Genomic DNA, 20,634 nt, shown 5'->3' on the forward strand with positions numbered 1-20,634 from the left:
TTAAGAATCGGTCTTTTACTTTAGCTTGAAAACCATCCATCATTGTCTCAATATTCGCATCAATTTTGCTTCGCGCTCCTTCGCGCTAAACCAGGCTCTACACTGTAAGCACTACACAGTTCAAACGAGTAGCGCGGTTTCGTTATGGTTTCGTTTGCCATTTGATGTTTCTCATATGCAACAGAAATGGCAGAGCTTAAGAGTTGAACAACGCGGTGGTCGCGCCAGTGTGACCGCTCACAAAATTTAGTCGCACAGGCAGAAAAAATGGTTGGTCGCAGTATGGAGCCCTGTATAGTTAAAATACCAATTTGAGTTTTTGTTATATATATATATATATATAGTATATATTCTGTATATATATGTGTGTGTGTGTGTGTGTGTGTGTGTGTGTGAAACAACAGCCAAGAAACCTTAAGGATTTAGAGAGGATCTGTAAAGAGGAGTGGATCAAAATCCCTCCTGAGATGTGTGCAAACCTGGTGACCAACTACAAAAAAAACGTCTTACCTCTGTGCTTGCCAACAAGGGTTTCTGCACCAAGTACTAAGTCATGTTTTGCTTGGGGATCAAATACTTATTTCACTCACTGAAATGCAAATCAATTTCTAACCTTTATATAATGTGTTTTTTCTGGATTTTTTGGTTGATATTCTGTCTCTCTACGTTAAAATAAACCTACCAAAAAATTACAGACTCTGTGTTACTGGTTTATCACGATATGGCACTTGTACATGTAACATGTACATGTTTTGTATAATGCTGTGTAATGAGCATTTTGTGTCTCTGCTTGTAGATGCCAGAGATGTCGGTAGCAGGACGCGATAACCGGCCCAGGTTGCTGGGGAAGCAGCAGGCTATGCCCCACGCTCTTGCATTGTACCAGCAGCAGATTACCATGGCACATGAATCTTCCCAGGAGGCCAAACAGCAACAATCACAGCCAACCAAATCTCAGCATAACACAGGGGGCGGAGACTCAAGCAGCCCACGGGTCAGGACTCGCAGCCCTGGTGTCTCTGAGAGAGAGAGAGAAGGTAAGCTGGTCTTTATCCCTCTTTTCATTATCTTTTCATCTATTCTTTCAGTTCGTTTTCCTCTCCAGCTTTCTCAACCACCATTGTTTTCCTCGGTTGTGTCTACTACACCAACTAAGGAAGTTCTGATGTGTGTCTGTACACATGTGGAGTGAGCAGTAGGGTTGTTGCCTTTTTGAGCGCTGTGAAGAGTGTTGGTTGTAAATATAGTAAACATGGTCAGTGTATATTTAGCCAAGACCCGACCACCTAGATGGACAGCTAGTGAACCAACTTTGTTACTTGACATGTGCAATTATGAAATTGATGCTGTCTTAGTAACAGCTTGATGTGCAACAAAGGGGTGACAGGTTTTACAGGCAAAGGGTGCATCACATTTACTATTGCTTGGCCGATTTTCAGAGGCAAAATCATTTCAAATTATCATGAATTTCACATTAGGGTGAAACATTTCTTCATACAGATTCAAGGGTTCAAGTTGGTCTCACAGGTTCTCCAAAATCACCACCAGAAAGCTGCTTGGTTTGAAAGTGTGAGCTGTGTTTCATACATCACTACACTATTGACCATAGATTAATCTATTTGCCTGCAAAATAGTGCTGAAATTTTGCCATGATCCACCTAAACACAGAAAAAGTAAAATCTTGAGTTTATGAAATATTAAAACCAACTGAAACTGGAATTGAAAACCAAAATACAGCAAAAAATAACCTTTTTCAAAAGGTTCAAAACTGTAATAACCTTGCCGGTCTTTACTCTCTGAACACATATTAGGTATCACAATAGATTTGTGACCATATTGGTATGAGCTGAGATAAGTGATTCTTATTTTGTATAATGTCCATCAGACATGATTTCATATTTATTACACTGCTCTTTGGCAAACTTGATTCTGAAAGGCCAGTTGCAGAATTCTGTCAGCAAATGTGTTTTGTATAATGACCACTAAAGTGTATAATTGACTTGTTGCCCCTGGCAGTTAATTTCCTACATGGCTGTGCTAGTCCGTATATCTCTCGCACCACTCCGTGGCCTCATTTCTCTTTCAAAGTAAAACAATTTCAACCCAAATCAATATTTCATGTTCTATTTTTTTATTTTATTTGGGGATTAGCATAATAAATGGGATAATGTACAGTCAGCAGGACATTTTGGCAGAAAAATCTTTTTATTTTACAGTAATTGACTGACTGTGCATTATCCTTTACTTAAACTCTTGTTTTCTGTATATTCTATATTTCAGTTTATCCCTTTAAAAGTGCAGACAAACTGGTGTAGTTTTTATTTATTTGTTTATTTATCTTATTATTATCGACCATAACATGATTATCATATAATCTCAGTTTTATTACATGTTATTTATGGGAGAAGGAGTCCTCAACAGGGAAATTTCACTTCATTCAAAAATAGATTGTTATGGTGTCATTTAATTTGGGCACTCCGAACTAAGTTGTCACAAAACTGCTCCTTTCGAGTACTTGGAGAGAAAGAGAGTCTTGGGTCATGGCCATGTGATGAGCTGCAGTGTGTCTGTCCCTGCAGAGCTGGAGGGGAACGAGAGATGGCTTCAGGCTCTGCTACATGGATTACGTAGGTTTACACACCACACACAATACTCACTGTTGGAGCAGACTCTAATCAAGCGTGTTGATTTCTGGGAGTGTGAATGATTTGCAGATGTGTTTGCATGCCGCTAAGCTCGCAGATTCCAGCTTACAGTGTGTTGATGAGCCTGATGATCTGTGAATGTGTGCGAGGAAGAGTCTGAATAACTGCTGTCTGTGTGTTTTCACACTGGAGATTGCTGCTTTTGATGCAGGGGTTGTGATGATTTGAGCTTTTCATTTTCACCTTCGGCAAAAAAGAGTGTCATAGAATGCTATCCAGTAATTATCTGTTTGGCAGTCACCTTTGTATGGTTTTTTCCATGTGTGCAGATAAATCTCGAGCATTCTCTCCTCTTGCGGATGGTAAAAAGATTCCCGGGGCTGATGACGTTCGGGCTGTAGGTCTAGGCCGGCCAGTGTTGTCACCGTACCAGCTCTCTCCCAGAGACATGGCCAAACTCAGCCATGAACAGCTGCTACACTACAATCCCTGTAAGACAACATAGCCCTGTTAATTAGGTCAAAAATAATAATTATCATAAAATATTATTTATGTGTATATATATACACAGACACAATGTAATAACATTAGCTAAACATATAAAATATGTTAGAAAGTTTAAAATAATTAAGATTTTTATTTGATCAATAATACAGTAAAAACAGTAATATTATTGGGAATTGTCATTACAGTTTAAAAACTGATTTTTGATTTTTTAATATTTAAAAAATGTAATTTATTCCTTTGAGTGCAAAGTAGGGTTGCGCTGATAGAAGATAGTATTGTGTATCGACAATAGTGAGAGATATCGCCTGTGGCTGATGCCTTTGATGATCGCAAGACTATTATTATTATTATTATTATTATTATTTATATCTAATTATGATAATATCTAATTAATATTAGGGATTATTTGTTCCATCATATTTCTTTTTCCTCGTTTCTACAGTGTTGCGTGTTATAACTAATCTCACACGATTCCGTTGAGTTTAAGAATGCAGTGGCCAAAAGATTAGTCATCGCTGAAACACCGGAGTTTTGTTGTTCAATGCGCGCTCACTGTCTGAATTCTACTGTCACAAATTCTCTCATCATAAACAACGAAGTGCAGATTTATGTGCGATGTAGGTATAAGAGATTGACTAAAAAGATATAATGTGTAGTTAATAGATTACATTAGGCTGCTTTTAGCCGTACCCTGGAGTTGGTTCACTCTCCGGCTATTAATCTAAGTAAGTAAATAATTTAATAAATTAGCAAGATAATATTGTGTATTGGCGATCTCACAGGCGAATGATAGGATGATATAGCTATGGAGCATATCACCCAACACTAGTGCAAAGTTGAATTTACAGGAGCCATTACTCCAGTCATCATCAAACCATTATACGTTACCATGTGTAAAAAAAAAAAAAAAGGACAAAAAAAATAAATACTTTCAGTATTTTTCAGTTAAGATGTTTATTTAGTTGCAGAAGATTTATTTTGTAGAGCCCTGCATTTCAGCCCCCCTGCATCACTTTTTTACGCCCCTAGGGCCGGGCTTCAGGCCAATTTTCACATCATAGTTCAGACGCAGGCCGGGCCTCGGGCCTGTTTTAGGCTTCTCCTTATTTTTATATTTTAGACATCCATCAATTAGTGATGAAAAAAAATAACTTTAATCATGTCTATGAGGCAATTTGCTGAGTTTAGAGACGGCAGAAAGCGTTTGTTTTCTTTATTTTATAAACGCATAACGTTTTGTTGATATTGTGAGTGCACACAAATAAAGCTAGACCCTTTACAGTTTAGAATGATGTATTACTCTTACCTTTATGAGCAAAAATAACGGCGTATTTTAAGTTGTTTCCACTGAAAAAAATGCAAGTGATTGCGCTGGCGCCTCCATGTCCTGCAAAGCGCGCTTTAGCTTCCACATCCGCACTACTATTGGATATAGCGCACATTTATCTAGGTTTAACGTTTAAACATTGTTATATGCTTGAACTGTTTTAGTATATCTATAGATTTTATTTTAGGCAAGTCTTGATTGAGAGATGATTTGAGAAGGCTAAATTGATCAAACATAGGCTATGATCAGCTCACTGTCTGCCGCTTGCCGCTTGGTCGTTACTTTAAAAAACAAAAACTTATAGGCCTATTTAACGAACAAAAAATGCTCCAAACATTTTTCTAAATTAACTTGATAAAAAAACAAAATGAAATATAATCACTTTGCCATTACATACAAAACTGAATTATTTTAATAGCTGAAACAGTAGTATAAGCCATTTTGGGAGAGGGGGGAAAAAAAGACGAGCTCGGGACGGTAATTCTGATAAGCTGTCGGACACGGGCCGGGCTAGGGCCTAAATTTGAGTCCCGTGCAGGGCTCTTGTTCTTTTGTTCATAAGAATAAACTTTTCTATTCCTCCAAAAATTCTGAAAAAATCACAGCCCACAGGAGACAGTGCGGCCTCTCCATATCCCAGAACCCCCTCCTCTCATCTCCTCTGCCAAACCTGGTGAACCTGGTGGGCAGGTAAGAGCACCACATAATCTCTCACAGTACCAATGTTCTTTGGAAGTCGTATAACTGGGGCATATCAATATTATGTATAATACATTCGGAGTGGTTTAATGGTGTATTAATGTGAACATGCATAATTACACTGGTGTACATGTTGTTTTGTATTGCAGGGTACTCCAGTGCAATTGCACAACCTATCTCATGGCTCCGACCATGGAAAAATCCCAGCACCAGGATCCCTGGCTCTCTCCTGGATGGACCAGAGGAAAATGGGTGAGTTTGTGTCGTGATTGTGAGATCACACGTTAGCTGTCCATTTTCCATATCCTCTTTCTCTCTCCTTAGGAGGGTTTCCAGTGGTTAAACAGGAGCAGTTATCTCCACGCGGGGCCGCCTCCTCTCAGGCTGAGAATCTCTCCTCACAGGACTGCGCTACGTCACGGGGTGAGTTTGGGAAAAATCATTATCCCTCATCTCAATTCAGTTCTAGTTCAAAGAGATTAAACTGCAGAAATAAGGCTTATATCGTGAATAGATTGAAAACGTTAACTCTCTCTCACAGGCCCCATGCCAGCTGTTCAGGGTGGTAGCATCACGAAGGGCATCCCTGGCACGCGTGTGCACCAAGAACCTTCCATGTCATATCGAGGAGGTTCTATCACGCAGGTGTGGCTAATCTATATTATGCAGCTTGTTTTCTCTCACTAGCATTGAGCTGGTGCATTGACTCTCATGCGTATGGAACACAAAGCATTTACAAGCTTGCCATCTGTCGTGTACAAAGGAAAATTCACAGTGAACTTGAACATATTTTTGGGTACAACTGTGTCAGTGCATTTTTCTGTGAAGTGATGTTCTCATTCTTGGAATCCATGAATTACAGTGAGCAGTCAGCTCATATAAAAGCCCCTTTAACAAGCGAATGGAACGGGCAGTTTGTGTCACAGCCATATCACGTCATATTATGACATAACTGGGTAATCAGTTGCCACAGCAACAGGTACACAGTGTCCAATCCTATTCTCTCCTTTTATTAATGCGTTTACACAGTTACACAGTCTGATGTTACCAATCACTCAGACACGCACGCAGTGTGCCAACTGACCTACTGTGACATACATTACACACTCAAGCAAATCAGAATGGGTTAGGGCGAGCCTTTAATCCGACCGAGGTCAATTCTGTGAGCAGAGATAAGCTCTGTGTTTAGCTGTGTGACATTATTGGTAGATTTATGGAGAGATAAGGAGTCATTGTCAGTAAGAGTTTACCTGATACAGGTAGAGATATGGTCATAAGCAGCTGTATGACATGATGTTTTAACTAGTATATCTGAAGCTGAAACATTGTCCAGTTAAAGATCAAACTTTTAAAATTAATTTGTCCTGTTGCGATTTCTTGCAACAATTTGAACAGTTCTCTGCCTTTTTTGTAGCACAGATTCAACATAATCATATTCTTCATTACTGTAACCTTAAAATATAGTTATGAAATACCAGTGACACAAAGTGCTTGCTGCTTTGAGTCCTCTTTTCTCACAACACAAGGGTCAAACCAGGTCAGACCCCAGGAAGTCTTACCCTCCTTGATGTACATTGTAGTCTTCCTAAAATTACGAAGGTAGTTTTAGTCTTCAAGTAGTTTGTGCAGCATGATTTAAGTATCACTCGGATATATGTCACAAAAGGGAAGAAAAAATTTGCGTTTTGTTTTAAGCCTTTCCTATCATTTTTTTCAGGGCACTCCTGCAGATGTCTTGTACAAGGGCACAATAACCCGTCTGCTTACTCTGATAAGCTGTCGGACACGGGCCGGGCTAGGGCCTAAATTTGAGTCCCGTGCAGGGCTCTTGTTCTTTTGTTCATAAGAATAAACTTTTCTATTCCTCCAAAAATTCTGAAAAAATCACAGCTTATGCAAAAATATAAAGCAGCAAAAATTGTTTTCAACATTGACAGTTATAAGAACCATTTTTAATAATTGAGCACCAGTAGTTATTGATAATAGAGCACCAAATCAGCCTATTAAATTAAGAAAACGGTTCGTTTAAACTGTGATATTTCACACTATTACTGTTTTTACTGTATTTTTGATCAAATAAATGCAGACTTGTTGAGCATAAGAGACTTGAATTGAAAAACATTTTAAAACATCTTACCAACTCCCAAACTGTTAAACAATAGTGTATATATAATATTACAGTGCTGAAAAAAAAAAAATTCTTAATTATTCCCAACTTTTGACCAGTAGTGTAAATAATACCATTAATAATTTAAATTTTGTTATTAATCTTATTGAGATTATATGTATTTTTTTAATTTCCCTCTTTCAGCATTGGCTCCCACTCTACAGCCACAGGAGAGAATGGCTGCAGTGCGGCCTCTCCATATCCCAGAACCCCCTCCTCTCATCTCCTCTGCCAAACCTGGTGGTTCCATCACGCAGGTAAAAGCAGCACAAGTTGTATAACTGGGACCTATCATCAGTATTATGTATAATACATTCAGAGTGTTTTAATGGCTTGTTAATGTGAACATGCATAATTAAACTGGTTTTGTATTGCAGGGTACTCCGGTGCAGTTGCACAACCCTTCTCATAGCTCCGACCATGGGAAAATCCCAGCACCAGGATCCCTGGCTCTCTCCTGGATGGACCAGAGGAAAATGGGTGAGTTTGAGTCATGATTGTGAGAGATCACACGTCAACTGTCCATTTTCCATATCCAACATCTCTTTCTGTCTCCTCAGGAGGGTTTCCAGTGGTTAAACAGGAGCAGTTGTCTCCACGCGGGGCCGCCTCCTCTCAGACTGATAATCTCTCCTCACAGGACAGCGCTACGTCACGGGGTGAGTTTGGGACAAATCATTATCCCTCATCTCAATTCAGTTTTAATTCAAAGAGATTAAAATGCAGAAATAAGGCTCATATCATGAAGAGATTGAAAGCCTTAACTCGCTCTTACAGGCCCCATGCCAGCTGTTCAGGGTGGCAGCATCACGAAGGGCATCCCTGGCACACGTGTGCACCAAGAACCTTCCATATCATATCGAGGAGGTTCAATCACTCAGGTAAGAAGCTTTTGTCTGCACAGCACACATTTAAAAATGGAAAATGCACCATGAACTTGGTTCATATTTGTGGTTACAACTGTGTCAGTGTTTTTCTGTTATGTGATGTTCTCATTCTTGGAATCCAAACATTACAGTGAGCAGTCAGCTCCTATAAAAGCCCCTTCAAAAAGCAAATGGAACGGGCAGTTTGTGTCTCAGCCATATCACGTCATATTATGACATAACTGGTAATCAGTTGCCATAGCAACAGGTACACAGAGTCCAATCCTATTCTCTCCTTTTATTAATGTGTTTATACGCCTACGCAGTCTGATGTTACCGATCACTCAAACACGTACTCAGTGTGCCAACTGACCTACTGTGACACATAAAGGCCAATTCACACCGCGCCGACAAACGCCAACAGACACGTTGGACGCTGGATTTAGAATACGATCGATCTGATCGCATTCCCCCTCGCGTTGCGGTTAGTATACTCGGCCACACCCACCGCATACAGCTCTGGCCTCTCCTCCCAAAGATCCAACTAGACTAGTCTGTTGGCGTTTGTCAGCGCTGTGTGAATCGGCCTTTACACGCTCAAGCAAATCAGAATGGGTTAGGGCGAGCGTTTAATCAGACCAGAGATAAGCTCTGTGTTTAACTGTGTGACATTATTGGCAGATTTATTGGGAGATAAGGAGTCATTGTCAGTAAGAGTTCACCTGAGATATGGGCATATGCAGCTGTACGACATACAGTGTTATGTAATGCTGAAACATTGTCCAGTCCACCAGTTAAAGATCAAACTTTTAAAATTAATTTGTCCTGCTGTGATTTCTTGCAACAGTTTGAATAGTTGTCGGCCTTTTTTGTGGCACAAAATCAACATGATCATATTCTTCATTACTGTAACCTTAAAATATAATTGTTATGAAATACCAGTGACACAAAGTGCTTGCTTCCTCTTTTCTCACAACACAAGGGTCAAACCAGGTCAGTCCCCAGGAAGTCTTAACATCCTTGATGTACATTGTAGTCTTCCTAAAATTACAAAGGTTTTTGTGTGGCATGATCTTAATTATTTTTTTCTTACGTCTTTTAGTCATAGTTGCCTTTACACACTGTACTTGGAAAAAGTATTTCAACAAGTGTTTTTACTTATTACATGCGTCACCTTTAAAGACAACATAAACACAAAATTGACCAGTTACTATCTTTGTAAATTTGCCTCATTTATATTATTGCATGTTATTCTAAAGTAAATGTTTTCGTATTTTGTTGACTTTCTTTTTCTGAAGCAGTTTTTCTGCTGATTGTTTTCTGGGTTTTTTTCTCTCTTATGTGTGCATTAAAGTCATTTTGACTGTTTTTATTTAATATTGCCATGTTTATTATAAATGATTTATCCATGCACATCATTATTATTTTTAAATTCATGTAGTCTTGTAATCTTTCATTCAAAGCATTAACGTCCCCTCCCCCCTCAAAATGACTTCTCTTCTCTGATGATGTCTACTCGCAGTAATTAGCAAACAGCAACAATCCATTCAAAATCAAGCTACATCCTACATTTTTTCCCCCATTAAACAAAGTATCACTTGGATATATGTCACAAACGGGAAGAAAAAATTATCATTTTGTTTCAAGCCTTTCCTATCATTTCTTTCAGGGCACCCCTGCAGATGTCTTGTATAAGGGCACAATAACCCGTCTGATCACTGAGGACAGCCCCAGCAGAGAGAGAAGCAGAGAAGACACTCCTTCTAAGGGGCACGTAGTCTACGAGGGCATCAGTGGACACATCCTCTCCTTTGACCGTAAGTGTACACAAACATGCAAATGCTCAGAACCTAATAAAGGGAGCAGTTGTCTCTGACTATTGTTTGTGTTTGAACACACAGGGGGTCCAAATTCTAAGGAAGAGGGTCGTGGAGACATGGCTGGGCTGAAGAGGACCTATGACATGATGGAGGTTGGCATTTCTCGTGTGCCACCCATCAGAGACTCAATATCTGCCACTGAAGGTGAGCATAAGACGCCCTTCTTTAACAAGCATGTACAACAGAGTTCCACTGTTTATCCTTTTTCCAGTTAACGTTCCTTCACCTGCCGTCTCCCTCTTTTGCAGGCTTGATCAGTCGAGCAATGCCTCACGAGCGTGATAGTCCTCATCTACACCACATCCGTGGATCCATATCCCAAGGTCAGTATGATCTCAGAAACTCAGCCTCGACTGAACACCTTTAGCTCATACAAGCTCTTGCTCTTATTTCCTTTGTCTTACATTTTTTTCTCTCCCAGGAATCCCGCGGGATGACTGTCAGCGCCGGGAGGTTAAACAGATGAAAAGAGAGGGTTCCCCATCACCCCGTGGCCCTGGTCATCCCACTGACACTCTTAAATCACGCTCTCACGAGAGTATGGTGACCACCGTCAAAGAGGGAGGACGCTCCATCCACCTGATCCCTCCTGAGGGGGTTGTGATAGGCAAGCCTAAGGAGGGCTCAATCACCCAGGTGACTGGCTTTGATTTGTGTTTTCTTGGTATGGTAGGATATCTGACAAATAAATTTTTTTGAAGACTGGAGTATTTAAATTTTTTGAAGACTGGAGTATTGATTTCTGAAAATTAAGCTTTGAATCACAGGAATAAACCAAATTTTAAAATATATTCAGAAATCCTGAAAGTACTACACTTTTCTTCCCATGTTTATTTAATAGAATATTTAGAGGTTTTGTCTGAAACTGCTGAAAATACTTAAGGGCTATAAATACTGAAATTTACAAAATGATGAGAACTAGGGTACATTTTTGTACCTCTACAATAAAATAAAGGTGCCTGACAGAACAAATAACCCAGAGGTTCTAATGACCCAGTTTCTTCTGGATCAAAATCCTTACATTTGCCATACTATAAATTCTTTAATAGGTTGTTCATTAAATACATTCAAAAATATAAAGAAAATCCAAAAGTAACAAGACTTGATAAGATTCAAATGTTGCCTTTACAGTATACATTAAACATCAATACCACTCAACCCTTTGTCAAATTAACTGAATATTCACCAAATGTGTGTTCTACAGGGCACCCCTCTGAAACAAGAGCCTGTTGGCTCATCCAAGCGCCATGATGTGCGGTCCATCATCGCCAGCTCTCCTCGGCCTTACTCTGGAATGCCCTCTCATCTAGAGCTCAGGCCCGAGCACAGAGGGTCTGACAGGGCCCGATATGAGGAGGTAGGGAGCAAATCACGACCCAGCGCTGTGGTCAGCACCCCCGGTTCTCTGTCCCGTACTTCTCCATTGGCACTTAGTGGAGAACAGAGCAGCAGACCCCACCACAGTCCAGTGGGCTATGAAGATCACAAAAGATCCGGCTACCCTCCGCCTTCGCACAGAGCCTCTCCACTGTCCGGCAGAGAAACCTCACAGCGTGCACATGAAGGTATCATGTTCTACAAATCACTGGCTTTCAGGAGCTGGTGGTAGTTTGTATGGTGTTTAAATGTTGTTTCACTGTGTGTGACTTAGGCTCTAGTAAGGCCCAGCAGCAGGAGAGAAAAGCCACTCCCACCCCTCGTGAGGTAAACTCCACTAAGTCTCCACTGGCAGTTGGTGAGCACACTGCGTCTTTGGCCTACGAGAGGATCCTGCAGGGGCTGGGAACGGATATGTACCGTGGCCAGATACCTCTACCATTTGACCCTGCAACTCTGCCCAGGGGAATCCCGATTGAGCCAGGTATTTGCAGTTTAGCAGCACAAATATTAGGGTGAAAATTGCCATTGTTATGGAATACTTGGAAATATCAGGGAACGTGTGATTTCCAGACCAGGAAAATTTTTTTTTATTTTTTCTTAAAATGTGTAATGATATCAGGGTATTTCCCATTTTATTTATATATATTAAATGTGTTTAAAGTTACATATATGCTACCTTTCAAAAGTTTGGGGTCAGCATACAAGAATGATTTCTGAAATATCTGAAGACTGGAGTATTGATTTCTGAAAATTAAGCTTTGAATCACAGGAATAAACCACATTTTAAAATATATTCAGATAGAAGACAGTTTTAAATTGTATTAATTCACAATATAACTTTTTACTGTATTTTTTAACAGATAAATGCAGCCCTGGTGAACAAAATAGACTTGAACAAACTGGCTCCAAACTTATATTTGAAAATAATTGTAGTATATCATGCATTATGTAATGTATTTGTCAGTTGGCTTTGACATTGTTTCTTGTCTCCACAGCAGCGTATTACCTGCCCCGTCACCTGCCCCCTGGCCCTGGCTACCCTCACCACTACTCACCCTACCTGATCAGAGGTTTCCCTGAAACAGCAGCCCTGGAGAACAGACAAACGCTCTTCAACGACTACATTACCTCCCAGCAGATGCACCAGTGGCCAGCCGCTGCTGCCATGGCTGCCCAGAGACCCGACCTGCTCAGAGGCCTAACACCTCGAGAGCAGTCTCTTAACTTAGCCTACTCACCTACACACAGAGGTGAGGGGTCCTTATAGGGGCTTTTGTCCTTGACATATTTTAAATCTTCTAAAGAAATAGAGCACAATTTAAGTCATTATTCACTGACAATTGCATGAGAGTTAGTAAACAATGGTATATTAAAAATTTTTTTGAGAACTATTCCAAATAACCTGGTCATGTATATGAATACAAAAATAAAAACAACATGTCACATACTTATGATCATCTGATGCACGTGAATTTTTTCTGTCCATTTGCAGGAACATCTGCCTCTCCCATGGATCGTATCACATACATCCCAGGAACTTCTCCAGCTTTCCCCAGCGGAGCCTACAACACATCTCCCATCTCACCAGGTACAAAGCAACACACTCACTCAAACAAACAACATGGTGATTTAAAACGAATTTTCTTTATAAGTGTCATTCACTTTATACCTCTATCTCTCAACAGTGGGAGCCTCTCACATGAGCAAGATCCAAGGCAGTTCGACATCCTCAGAGAGAGAAAGAGAACGGGAGAGGGAGAGAGAGAGAGAAAGAGAGAGGGATCGTGAGCGAGACCGAGAGCGAGAGAGGGACAGGGAACGAGACCGAGAGAGAGAGCGTGAGAAAGATCGGGACAGAGAAAGAGACAAGTCCCTCGGTCATGGTAACGTGGAACATGCTCCTATATGGAGACCAGGTGAGCGCCCTCACTGCCTTTTACTTTTAATGTGTACAGCCAATTTATGGAACGTCTTTATATTGTCGTCTTTGGGGGCTCTTTTCAGCAAATATTTATAGGATTAATTGTAATTAATTTAGCTAATTGACAGATTTTACAATTAACTTGATAAATCATTAACTGTTTTACAGCTGCTATTTTAGAACCATTTATATAGTATAATATATAATATAATATATATTATATAGTATAATATATTTATATAAATACCCATAAATATTTGTTTTTTAGTTTTAGTAATGTACTTTTGTCTTTTTTTATTAGTTTTTGGAGTTTTTCAATTTCTATATAGCTTTAATTTATTTTTATTTCAGTTTTAGTCCTTTTAGTATTTCAACTTTAACATATATTTTTCAGTTTTTCATCTGATATTTTTATATATTTTCATTTTCATATTTCATTTCAGCTTCATTTCAGTTTTCTAAAACACAGATTTACAGCTGCAATTATAATTGGATTCATATTGAGTTGTTCGGTGTCCGTGTACTTTAGCCAATAATCAATATGCAGATCAGCGTTGCTAAATGTCTGAACATTGTGTCCAAACAGGAGCACCAGAACAGATGGGTGGCAGCAGCAGCAGCAGTTCTCGTCCCCCGTCTCATCCATACAGTCACCAGTCGTCTCCGCTCTCCCCTCGTCCCCAGGACAGCCTGCAGCAGAGACCTAGTGTTCTGCACAACACCAGCTCAAAGAGCCTGCCCAATTCTGAGCACAACAGTCCCTCTGTGCTGCGGTGAGTCTCCACTGCTCAAACTGCTGCCTGATGGTAAGGCCAGTGAGATAAACAACATAATTTGTTTACATTTACCTTTCTTCAGGCCACCAGGATCTGCTCGCTACCAGGGCTTCAGTGGGCACCTTCGGTCTGGTCTAGCCAATGAGGGTTACCCATCCGGTACAGACTCAAACGCTAAAGATTCAAATAGAGATGGGGGCAAAAGCCATGGGCGTGGAGGTCTGCCCAAACATCAGGACCTTTCATCCTCTTCCAAGTTTGACCCCAAGCTGGCCAGCCCTGGTGACGGTGGGTCATACCCCTCTCCGTACAGCCAGGCCCCTGGTGCCCACCTCGGTCTGCCCACAAGTCGAGGGCACCCCTTGCTGGCTTCCGAAAACAACGGCGGCAGCAGTTCCATCCCGTCCCGCGGTGGGGATGGCATCAGCAGCGCGTCAAGTAGGGAAAAGACTCAAAACAAAGTGATGTCCTTACAGGAACACGAACTTCGAGCACTCGGTAAGACCACCATGACAGCGGCCAACTTCATAAACGCGATAATCATGCATCAAATTTCTTGTGATGCGTCGATGCCAGAGACTGGTGCGCTCGCGACCAACGGCACCTGTGATGGTAAGACGCTCTGGGACCTTTGGGCTGTTAACGCCACCTTCCCTCCCCTCCCCTCCCCTCCCTGTCCTTCCTGTTCTCTACCAATCCACCCAACACCTTTCCATCCCTCCACCCTTCTTCTTCCCCTCCTGTGCCCCTGCCCCATCCCCACCCCCTTACGTCTGTGGCCTAGTGCACGCTTGTGGTGGTTGGCATTGATCAGAATCAACCTGGTTTCCATATTCTTTCGGTTTGGTTATTTTTGTTTCTTTGTATATGCTTCTATCTATTGCTTTTTATATTTTTTTGGCATCTGAAGCATTGCTTAAAGACCACCAAAGGTTTACCTCCCCTTTTGCATCACCTAAACCTATTTGACCGTTTGCCAAATCCAGATTTTGAGGGGAGATTCTGCACGTTTCAGTCCAAACTTCCACAAATGAATGTAGTGAAGCTCATTAAATGATTTGAGCTTCTGCTCTGTAATGGCCACAGGCGTATATCTTAGTGGACTGATAATTCACTCTACGCCCTAATGGTCCAGAATGACGTGTCTGGAGACAAGCTTTTCTAGACCACAGAGAGATCCTGAGGTGAACTTTAAGAGCTCAGTCATTCAACAGTCATGTGGTTGCTCATCGTTTCATAATGTCTTTATCGGCTTGCCTCTTGTGTTCCCCCTTTACCTCTTTTTTTTTTTTTTTTTTTTTTGGGGGGGAACATTCCATAGGTCTACATGTTTGCTTCCTGTTTCATTTCCTTTTTTGGAGGGAGGGCACTCTGGCACTTTGACAGTTTGATAGCTGCATGAAGCAAACAAATTTGACAAATTATAGATAAAGAGGGTCAAGATGGATCTGGAGCTGAATGATTTTCAAGGTGTTTGGTTCTTAATGGTTGTTGAATATCTGGATTCTTCCACCATCTAATTTAATCTACAGCCAAAAGACTAAAATCTTACTAGTATCAAACACATGAGTCTTGCTTTTAGTACATTACTGTTCAAAAGTTTGAAGTGAGTGAGATTGAGAAGTGAGAAGTCATTTATAGTGTTACCAGAGATTTGTTTCAAATAAATTCAGTTCTTCTGAACTGTCTGTTCATCAAAGATAAAAAAAACACTATCCACAAAATATTAAGCAGCACAACTGTCTGTGGTGAGAAATATTTCTTGAGCGCCAAATCAGCATATTAGAATAATTTCTGAAGGATATGGTGGAAGGATTAGAGTAATGGCTGCTAAAAATTCAGCTTTGTCATCACAGGAATAAAACAAAAACAACAACAGTTCACAATAAGGTCTCATTTAGTTTGATGCATTAGTTTACATGAACTAACAATGAACAATATATATATATATATATATATATATATACATACACACATACATACACATACACACACACATATATATATATATATATATATATGTATGTGTGTATATATATATAGATATATATAATTTTAAAATGTATAAAAAATAATTCCTCATGATTCACATCACTGCATTTAACCAATGTTGTTCTTGGATGTGCCTGAAGTCTTTTAAGATTTTTCTATTAATTTGAATTGAATCCATGAGTTGTCAATGTAAATATTATTGTTTTTGTTTATATTATTTTTTTTGTTTAATATGTATTTTAAACCATTTATATGTGAAAGGCTTTCTCAAAACTGCCAAAAGAATGAATACAATCATTGGAATCGGAATCATACAGTAGCCCTTAATCAGGTGTTACCACATTTGTCACTCATTATATACTTTTTTCTGTTGTACTAAGCCCAAACATTTGAAAGGTAGTGTATGTTGTTAGGACCATATTTATGAGGGGGAGCTTCTTCAAAAATAATGAAACTTGTCAAGTGTCTGAAAACATTATGTGGGATTAGAATAAATAATTCCTCATGATTCACATCACTGCATTTAACCAATGTTGTTCTTGGATGTGCCTGAAGTCTTTTAAGATTTTTCTATTAATTTGAATTGAATCCATGAGTTGTCAATGTAAATATTATTGTTTTTGTTTATATTATTTTTTTTGTTTAATATGTATTTTAAACCATTTATATGTGAAAGGCTTTCTCAAAACTGCCAAAAGAATGAATACAATCATTGGAATCGGAATCATACAGTATAGTAGTAGTAGTAGTAGTAGTAGTAGTAGTAGTAGTGATGTTGATGTCGATGTCACTGTCACGCAAGAACAGCCTAATCAAAGGTAACTAAGCTTGTCGAGGAACAAAATTACCATCCAATCACAATTCGTTTTTGAATAACTTGCAGTAAGTGAAGGCGGGATACGCGGAATCATGCTGAAGGACACACAACAGAAATGCTCTCTCGGCCGCACAATCCCAGTTCTGCGATCAGTTCTCCTTGTGCCTGAATTGTCAAATACACACACAGCTGTCAAAATGTCCATCGTGTGGAGTATCTCATGTAAATACAGTCGGTTATGACTTAAGAGAACGTAAACAGGTGGGTGAAAACGTGATTTTTTTCAAAATAAGTCGGGACATTAAAAATAGAGCTGAAATACGGGACTGTCCTGGGAAAAACGAGATGTCTGGTCACCCTATATCAGCCTCAGTTTCTATCGTGTCAATATATACTTTATTCTGTTGTAAAGATAATAATGGCTAGTGTGAAAACTGGGGAAAATCCAATGTACAGCTGCAGAAAAAGGAAAATATCCCTGGTTCTTAGGCCTGGTAATAAAGCAGATATATCCACTTCTCCTACCTTCACAGCTCATTTTAAACACGCATTTTGCTTCTGTTTTATTGTTGTGTTTTTGTTCAAAGCATTTCTGCTAATCAGCACAGTACTTACACTTCGCTACAGTCAGATGCCTCCATAATGTTGGCTTGATCTCTGAACACACGTGTGAGCAAGTCATTGAGTACTGTAATCCCAGAGCCTGTATGTGACCGCACCGCTTACACACCCGTCTCTGCTCTTACCCTCACTGTAATCCACAGCCTTCTGCCACACCATACTCAACCGCACTTTCATGTCTTCTTTTCCTGTCTATGTGTGCTTCCCTGTCCTCTCTGCAGCTCACCAAAAGGCACTAGAACAGCTGTATGGGTCTGAGGACAGACTTTCTCCAGGTCAGCAGCCGCCTTCTGCTGTCAAAGGCTCTCAGAGAGTGGTCACTCTCGCCCAGCACATCAGTGTAAGTGCCACAAAAATGCCCAGCAAATTCTAGACAATTAAATGAAACAATCTGTTATGGCTGTCACAATTAAAATCATTTTTAAAATAATTGTATAAATTTTACCTTTTACAAAGGTAAAAAAAAGTAACTATTCTAAATATAAATATTGTACTTGTCTCCTGCTTTACAGGAGGTGATCACTAAAGACTACACGCGCCAGTCGCAGCAAGGCCAGATAGGGGGTCAATCATCTCTACAGCCTGTGTTTGGATATCACAGCTCCCCTGTGCTGGATCTCACTCGTCCTCCCAGCGCCCCCCAAGCCCAGACTCCCACAGACCCCAACGCCCGCTACACCCCAGAAGGCGCTGCTGCTGAGAGGGAGAGAGGGAGAGACAGGTCTCCTCCTCAGAGTAAGGCCTCTCCAGTGAGTCTGGCTGCTGATGGGATTGAACCTGTTTCACCACCAGGGGCCATTTCGGAGCCGGAGACACCAGGAGCTGCCTACCCTAATGAACAAGCAGAGCAGGGGTATATAACATACGAACAGATGCATTCACACAATAGTGATGGGAGTCGGTCTCATTAGAGTGAATTGGTTCAAACAACAATTCAGACTGATTCTATGCAATGGACCCTTTTCACATTCCCTTGGTTCTCAGAGGTGGAAGTCATCATGATTGGGTGAACTTCCATAGTGGTGGATAGAAAACTGCAATTATAATTTTTGCGTTTCAATTTGATTTTTAATAGCTCTGGAAGCACGTCATCACAGTCTGTGAAAAGGCTCCATTCTTTAACGAATCATTAAAACTATTTGACTCGATAGAAGGTTTCATTCACTAATTGGACATCATCTTTCATCCTGTATTTTCATTACTCATTCTCTGCTTTTGTGTCTCAGTATGGGATCTCGTTCACCAGCCAGTAGCTCTCAACCACCAGCCTTCTTCAGTAAACTGGCTGAGAGCAACTCTTCTATTGTCAAGAGCAAGAAGGAAATGATTAAGAAGATGGTGGTCGGCACAGAGGCTGAATTCAGTGAGTTAATGGGACTGAATCTGTTGGGTTTTAACTGACATTAATATGCATGTTATTGTTGCTGGCTAAACGGCTCAAACTTATCTTTTCCTGTCTCTGTTTTAGACCAGGGCCAACCTGGGACAGAAATCTTTAACATGCCCGCCTCTACAAATGCTGGTGAGCAGCTCCTCCACTTGTGGTCTTTTCTCCTCAACAGCCGTTCATTTTATACTACTGTCCTCTGTCTTAAGGAAAGCTTGCCAAATAACTTCACACACTCCTGTTTCTTTAACACAACCACTGTAATATCTGTTTTAGGACCCGTGAGCGTGTGCAGTCACCCGGCACCAGAGGCCAGCGGTAATACTATAGGTCTGGAGGCCATTATCAGGAAAGCCCTCATGGGAAAGTATGATGAACAGATGGACGATCGCTCACCGTCCAACTCTGTCAACTCGATGAGTGTTGGCGTGCCAGCTGCTGTCGGGCCGCCAGCTTCAGTGGATGGGCGTTCTGAAGACCCCTACTCCTTGCCAGGTGCGCCAAATAAACCCTTTATAATGCAGCTACCTTCATGGCTGCATATGTCAGGTTTTGGCTCCATTTTTTGGATCAAATGTGCTCACATGTAAATTAGTAACAGCATGTGATAATAAATTGTTACATGATGAGCCTGTATTTAATGCAGTTGTGTTTTCTTATCTTGCATACTTTTATTTTTTGAGGACCTGTTCATTTTGGCACCACCCCATTTTTTTTCTCATTTTTACCAAGTGACTGGTAAATATGCACATGTTTCGTTCCTTTCATGTCTACAACAAAAGAAGCATGGCCTCTCTTATGTATTTGTTGCATTTGCATACTTTTTTTTCACTGGTCAGAACAGACCTATGGCCTGTTTTTGAGTTATGTTCCACCAGCTGAGAATTATTTTGTAAACATATTCAGATATCTTTATATTTGTTTGTCTGACTATCTCTGGTTTGTGTCCTGTGTTTGAATTCAGTTAAATCCAAAGGAGGGCGCTCTAATGGTCGCAAGACTAAGTCTCCTGGTCCTGGTCTGTCTGGAGGAGAGAGACCTTCATCTGTGTCCTCTGTCCACTCTGAGGGAGACTGTAACTGTCACACCCCACTCACCAACAGAGTGTGGGAGGACAGACCCTCATCTACAGGTACACACGTGCACACACACAATCACAATAGGGGTGAGAAACTTGTTAAATATTAGCAACATCTGCCAAATAAAATGACTGAATCAATTTCACCTAGTATTTAAAATCATTATATAATAAATTTGGGTTAATGTATGTTAAATTCATGTTAAGATTTTTATTTTTTGTTTTTGAGCGAGGGAAAGAAAGGTTGCAATAAATTGATCAAAAGTGACTATTCATCTATTCATCAAAGAATCCTGAAAATAAATTTATCAGGGTTTTCTACAAAAATATCAAGCAGCTCAACAGTTTTCAACATTGATTCAAATCAGAAATGTTTCTTCATCATCAAATCAGCATATTAGAATGATTTGTGAAGGATCATGTAAATTCAGCTTTGTCATCAAAGGAATAAATTATATTTTAAAATACATTTAAATAGAAAAGCTATTTTAAATTGCAATATTTCAAAAAATTACTTTTTTACTGTATTTCTGATCAAATAAATGCAGCCTTGGTGAGCATAAGAGACTTC

At 40.1% G+C, this 20,634-nt stretch overlaps 1 protein-coding gene across 1 annotated transcript in view; it reads left to right on the forward strand.

Moving 5' to 3' along the window:
• Positions 1 to 20,634, forward strand: part of ncor2 (nuclear receptor corepressor 2) — a 186,402-nt gene that overhangs the window by 163,038 nt on the left and 2,730 nt on the right. The window contains exons 22-45 of the mRNA XM_016485508.1: positions 797 to 1,037; positions 2,580 to 2,627; positions 2,975 to 3,136; positions 7,490 to 7,602; positions 7,723 to 7,825; positions 7,906 to 8,004; positions 8,123 to 8,226; positions 9,881 to 10,028; positions 10,113 to 10,235; positions 10,340 to 10,414; positions 10,513 to 10,727; positions 11,296 to 11,656; positions 11,743 to 11,952; positions 12,467 to 12,721; positions 12,964 to 13,059; positions 13,157 to 13,387; positions 13,979 to 14,165; positions 14,251 to 14,780; positions 17,820 to 17,938; positions 18,111 to 18,451; positions 18,825 to 18,961; positions 19,067 to 19,120; positions 19,262 to 19,480; positions 19,950 to 20,117. Of these exons, the coding sequence (XP_016340994.1) occupies positions 797 to 1,037; positions 2,580 to 2,627; positions 2,975 to 3,136; positions 7,490 to 7,602; positions 7,723 to 7,825; positions 7,906 to 8,004; positions 8,123 to 8,226; positions 9,881 to 10,028; positions 10,113 to 10,235; positions 10,340 to 10,414; positions 10,513 to 10,727; positions 11,296 to 11,656; positions 11,743 to 11,952; positions 12,467 to 12,721; positions 12,964 to 13,059; positions 13,157 to 13,387; positions 13,979 to 14,165; positions 14,251 to 14,780; positions 17,820 to 17,938; positions 18,111 to 18,451; positions 18,825 to 18,961; positions 19,067 to 19,120; positions 19,262 to 19,480; positions 19,950 to 20,117 (4,339 nt within the window). The remainder of the gene's footprint in view (positions 1 to 796; positions 1,038 to 2,579; positions 2,628 to 2,974; positions 3,137 to 7,489; positions 7,603 to 7,722; positions 7,826 to 7,905; positions 8,005 to 8,122; positions 8,227 to 9,880; positions 10,029 to 10,112; positions 10,236 to 10,339; positions 10,415 to 10,512; positions 10,728 to 11,295; positions 11,657 to 11,742; positions 11,953 to 12,466; positions 12,722 to 12,963; positions 13,060 to 13,156; positions 13,388 to 13,978; positions 14,166 to 14,250; positions 14,781 to 17,819; positions 17,939 to 18,110; positions 18,452 to 18,824; positions 18,962 to 19,066; positions 19,121 to 19,261; positions 19,481 to 19,949; positions 20,118 to 20,634) is intronic.

Source organism: Sinocyclocheilus anshuiensis, unplaced genomic scaffold (genome assembly GCF_001515605.1).
Source record: "Sinocyclocheilus anshuiensis isolate Anshui unplaced genomic scaffold, SAMN03320099.WGS_v1.1 scaffold213, whole genome shotgun sequence".
Taxonomy (NCBI): Eukaryota; Metazoa; Chordata; class Actinopteri; order Cypriniformes; family Cyprinidae; genus Sinocyclocheilus; species Sinocyclocheilus anshuiensis.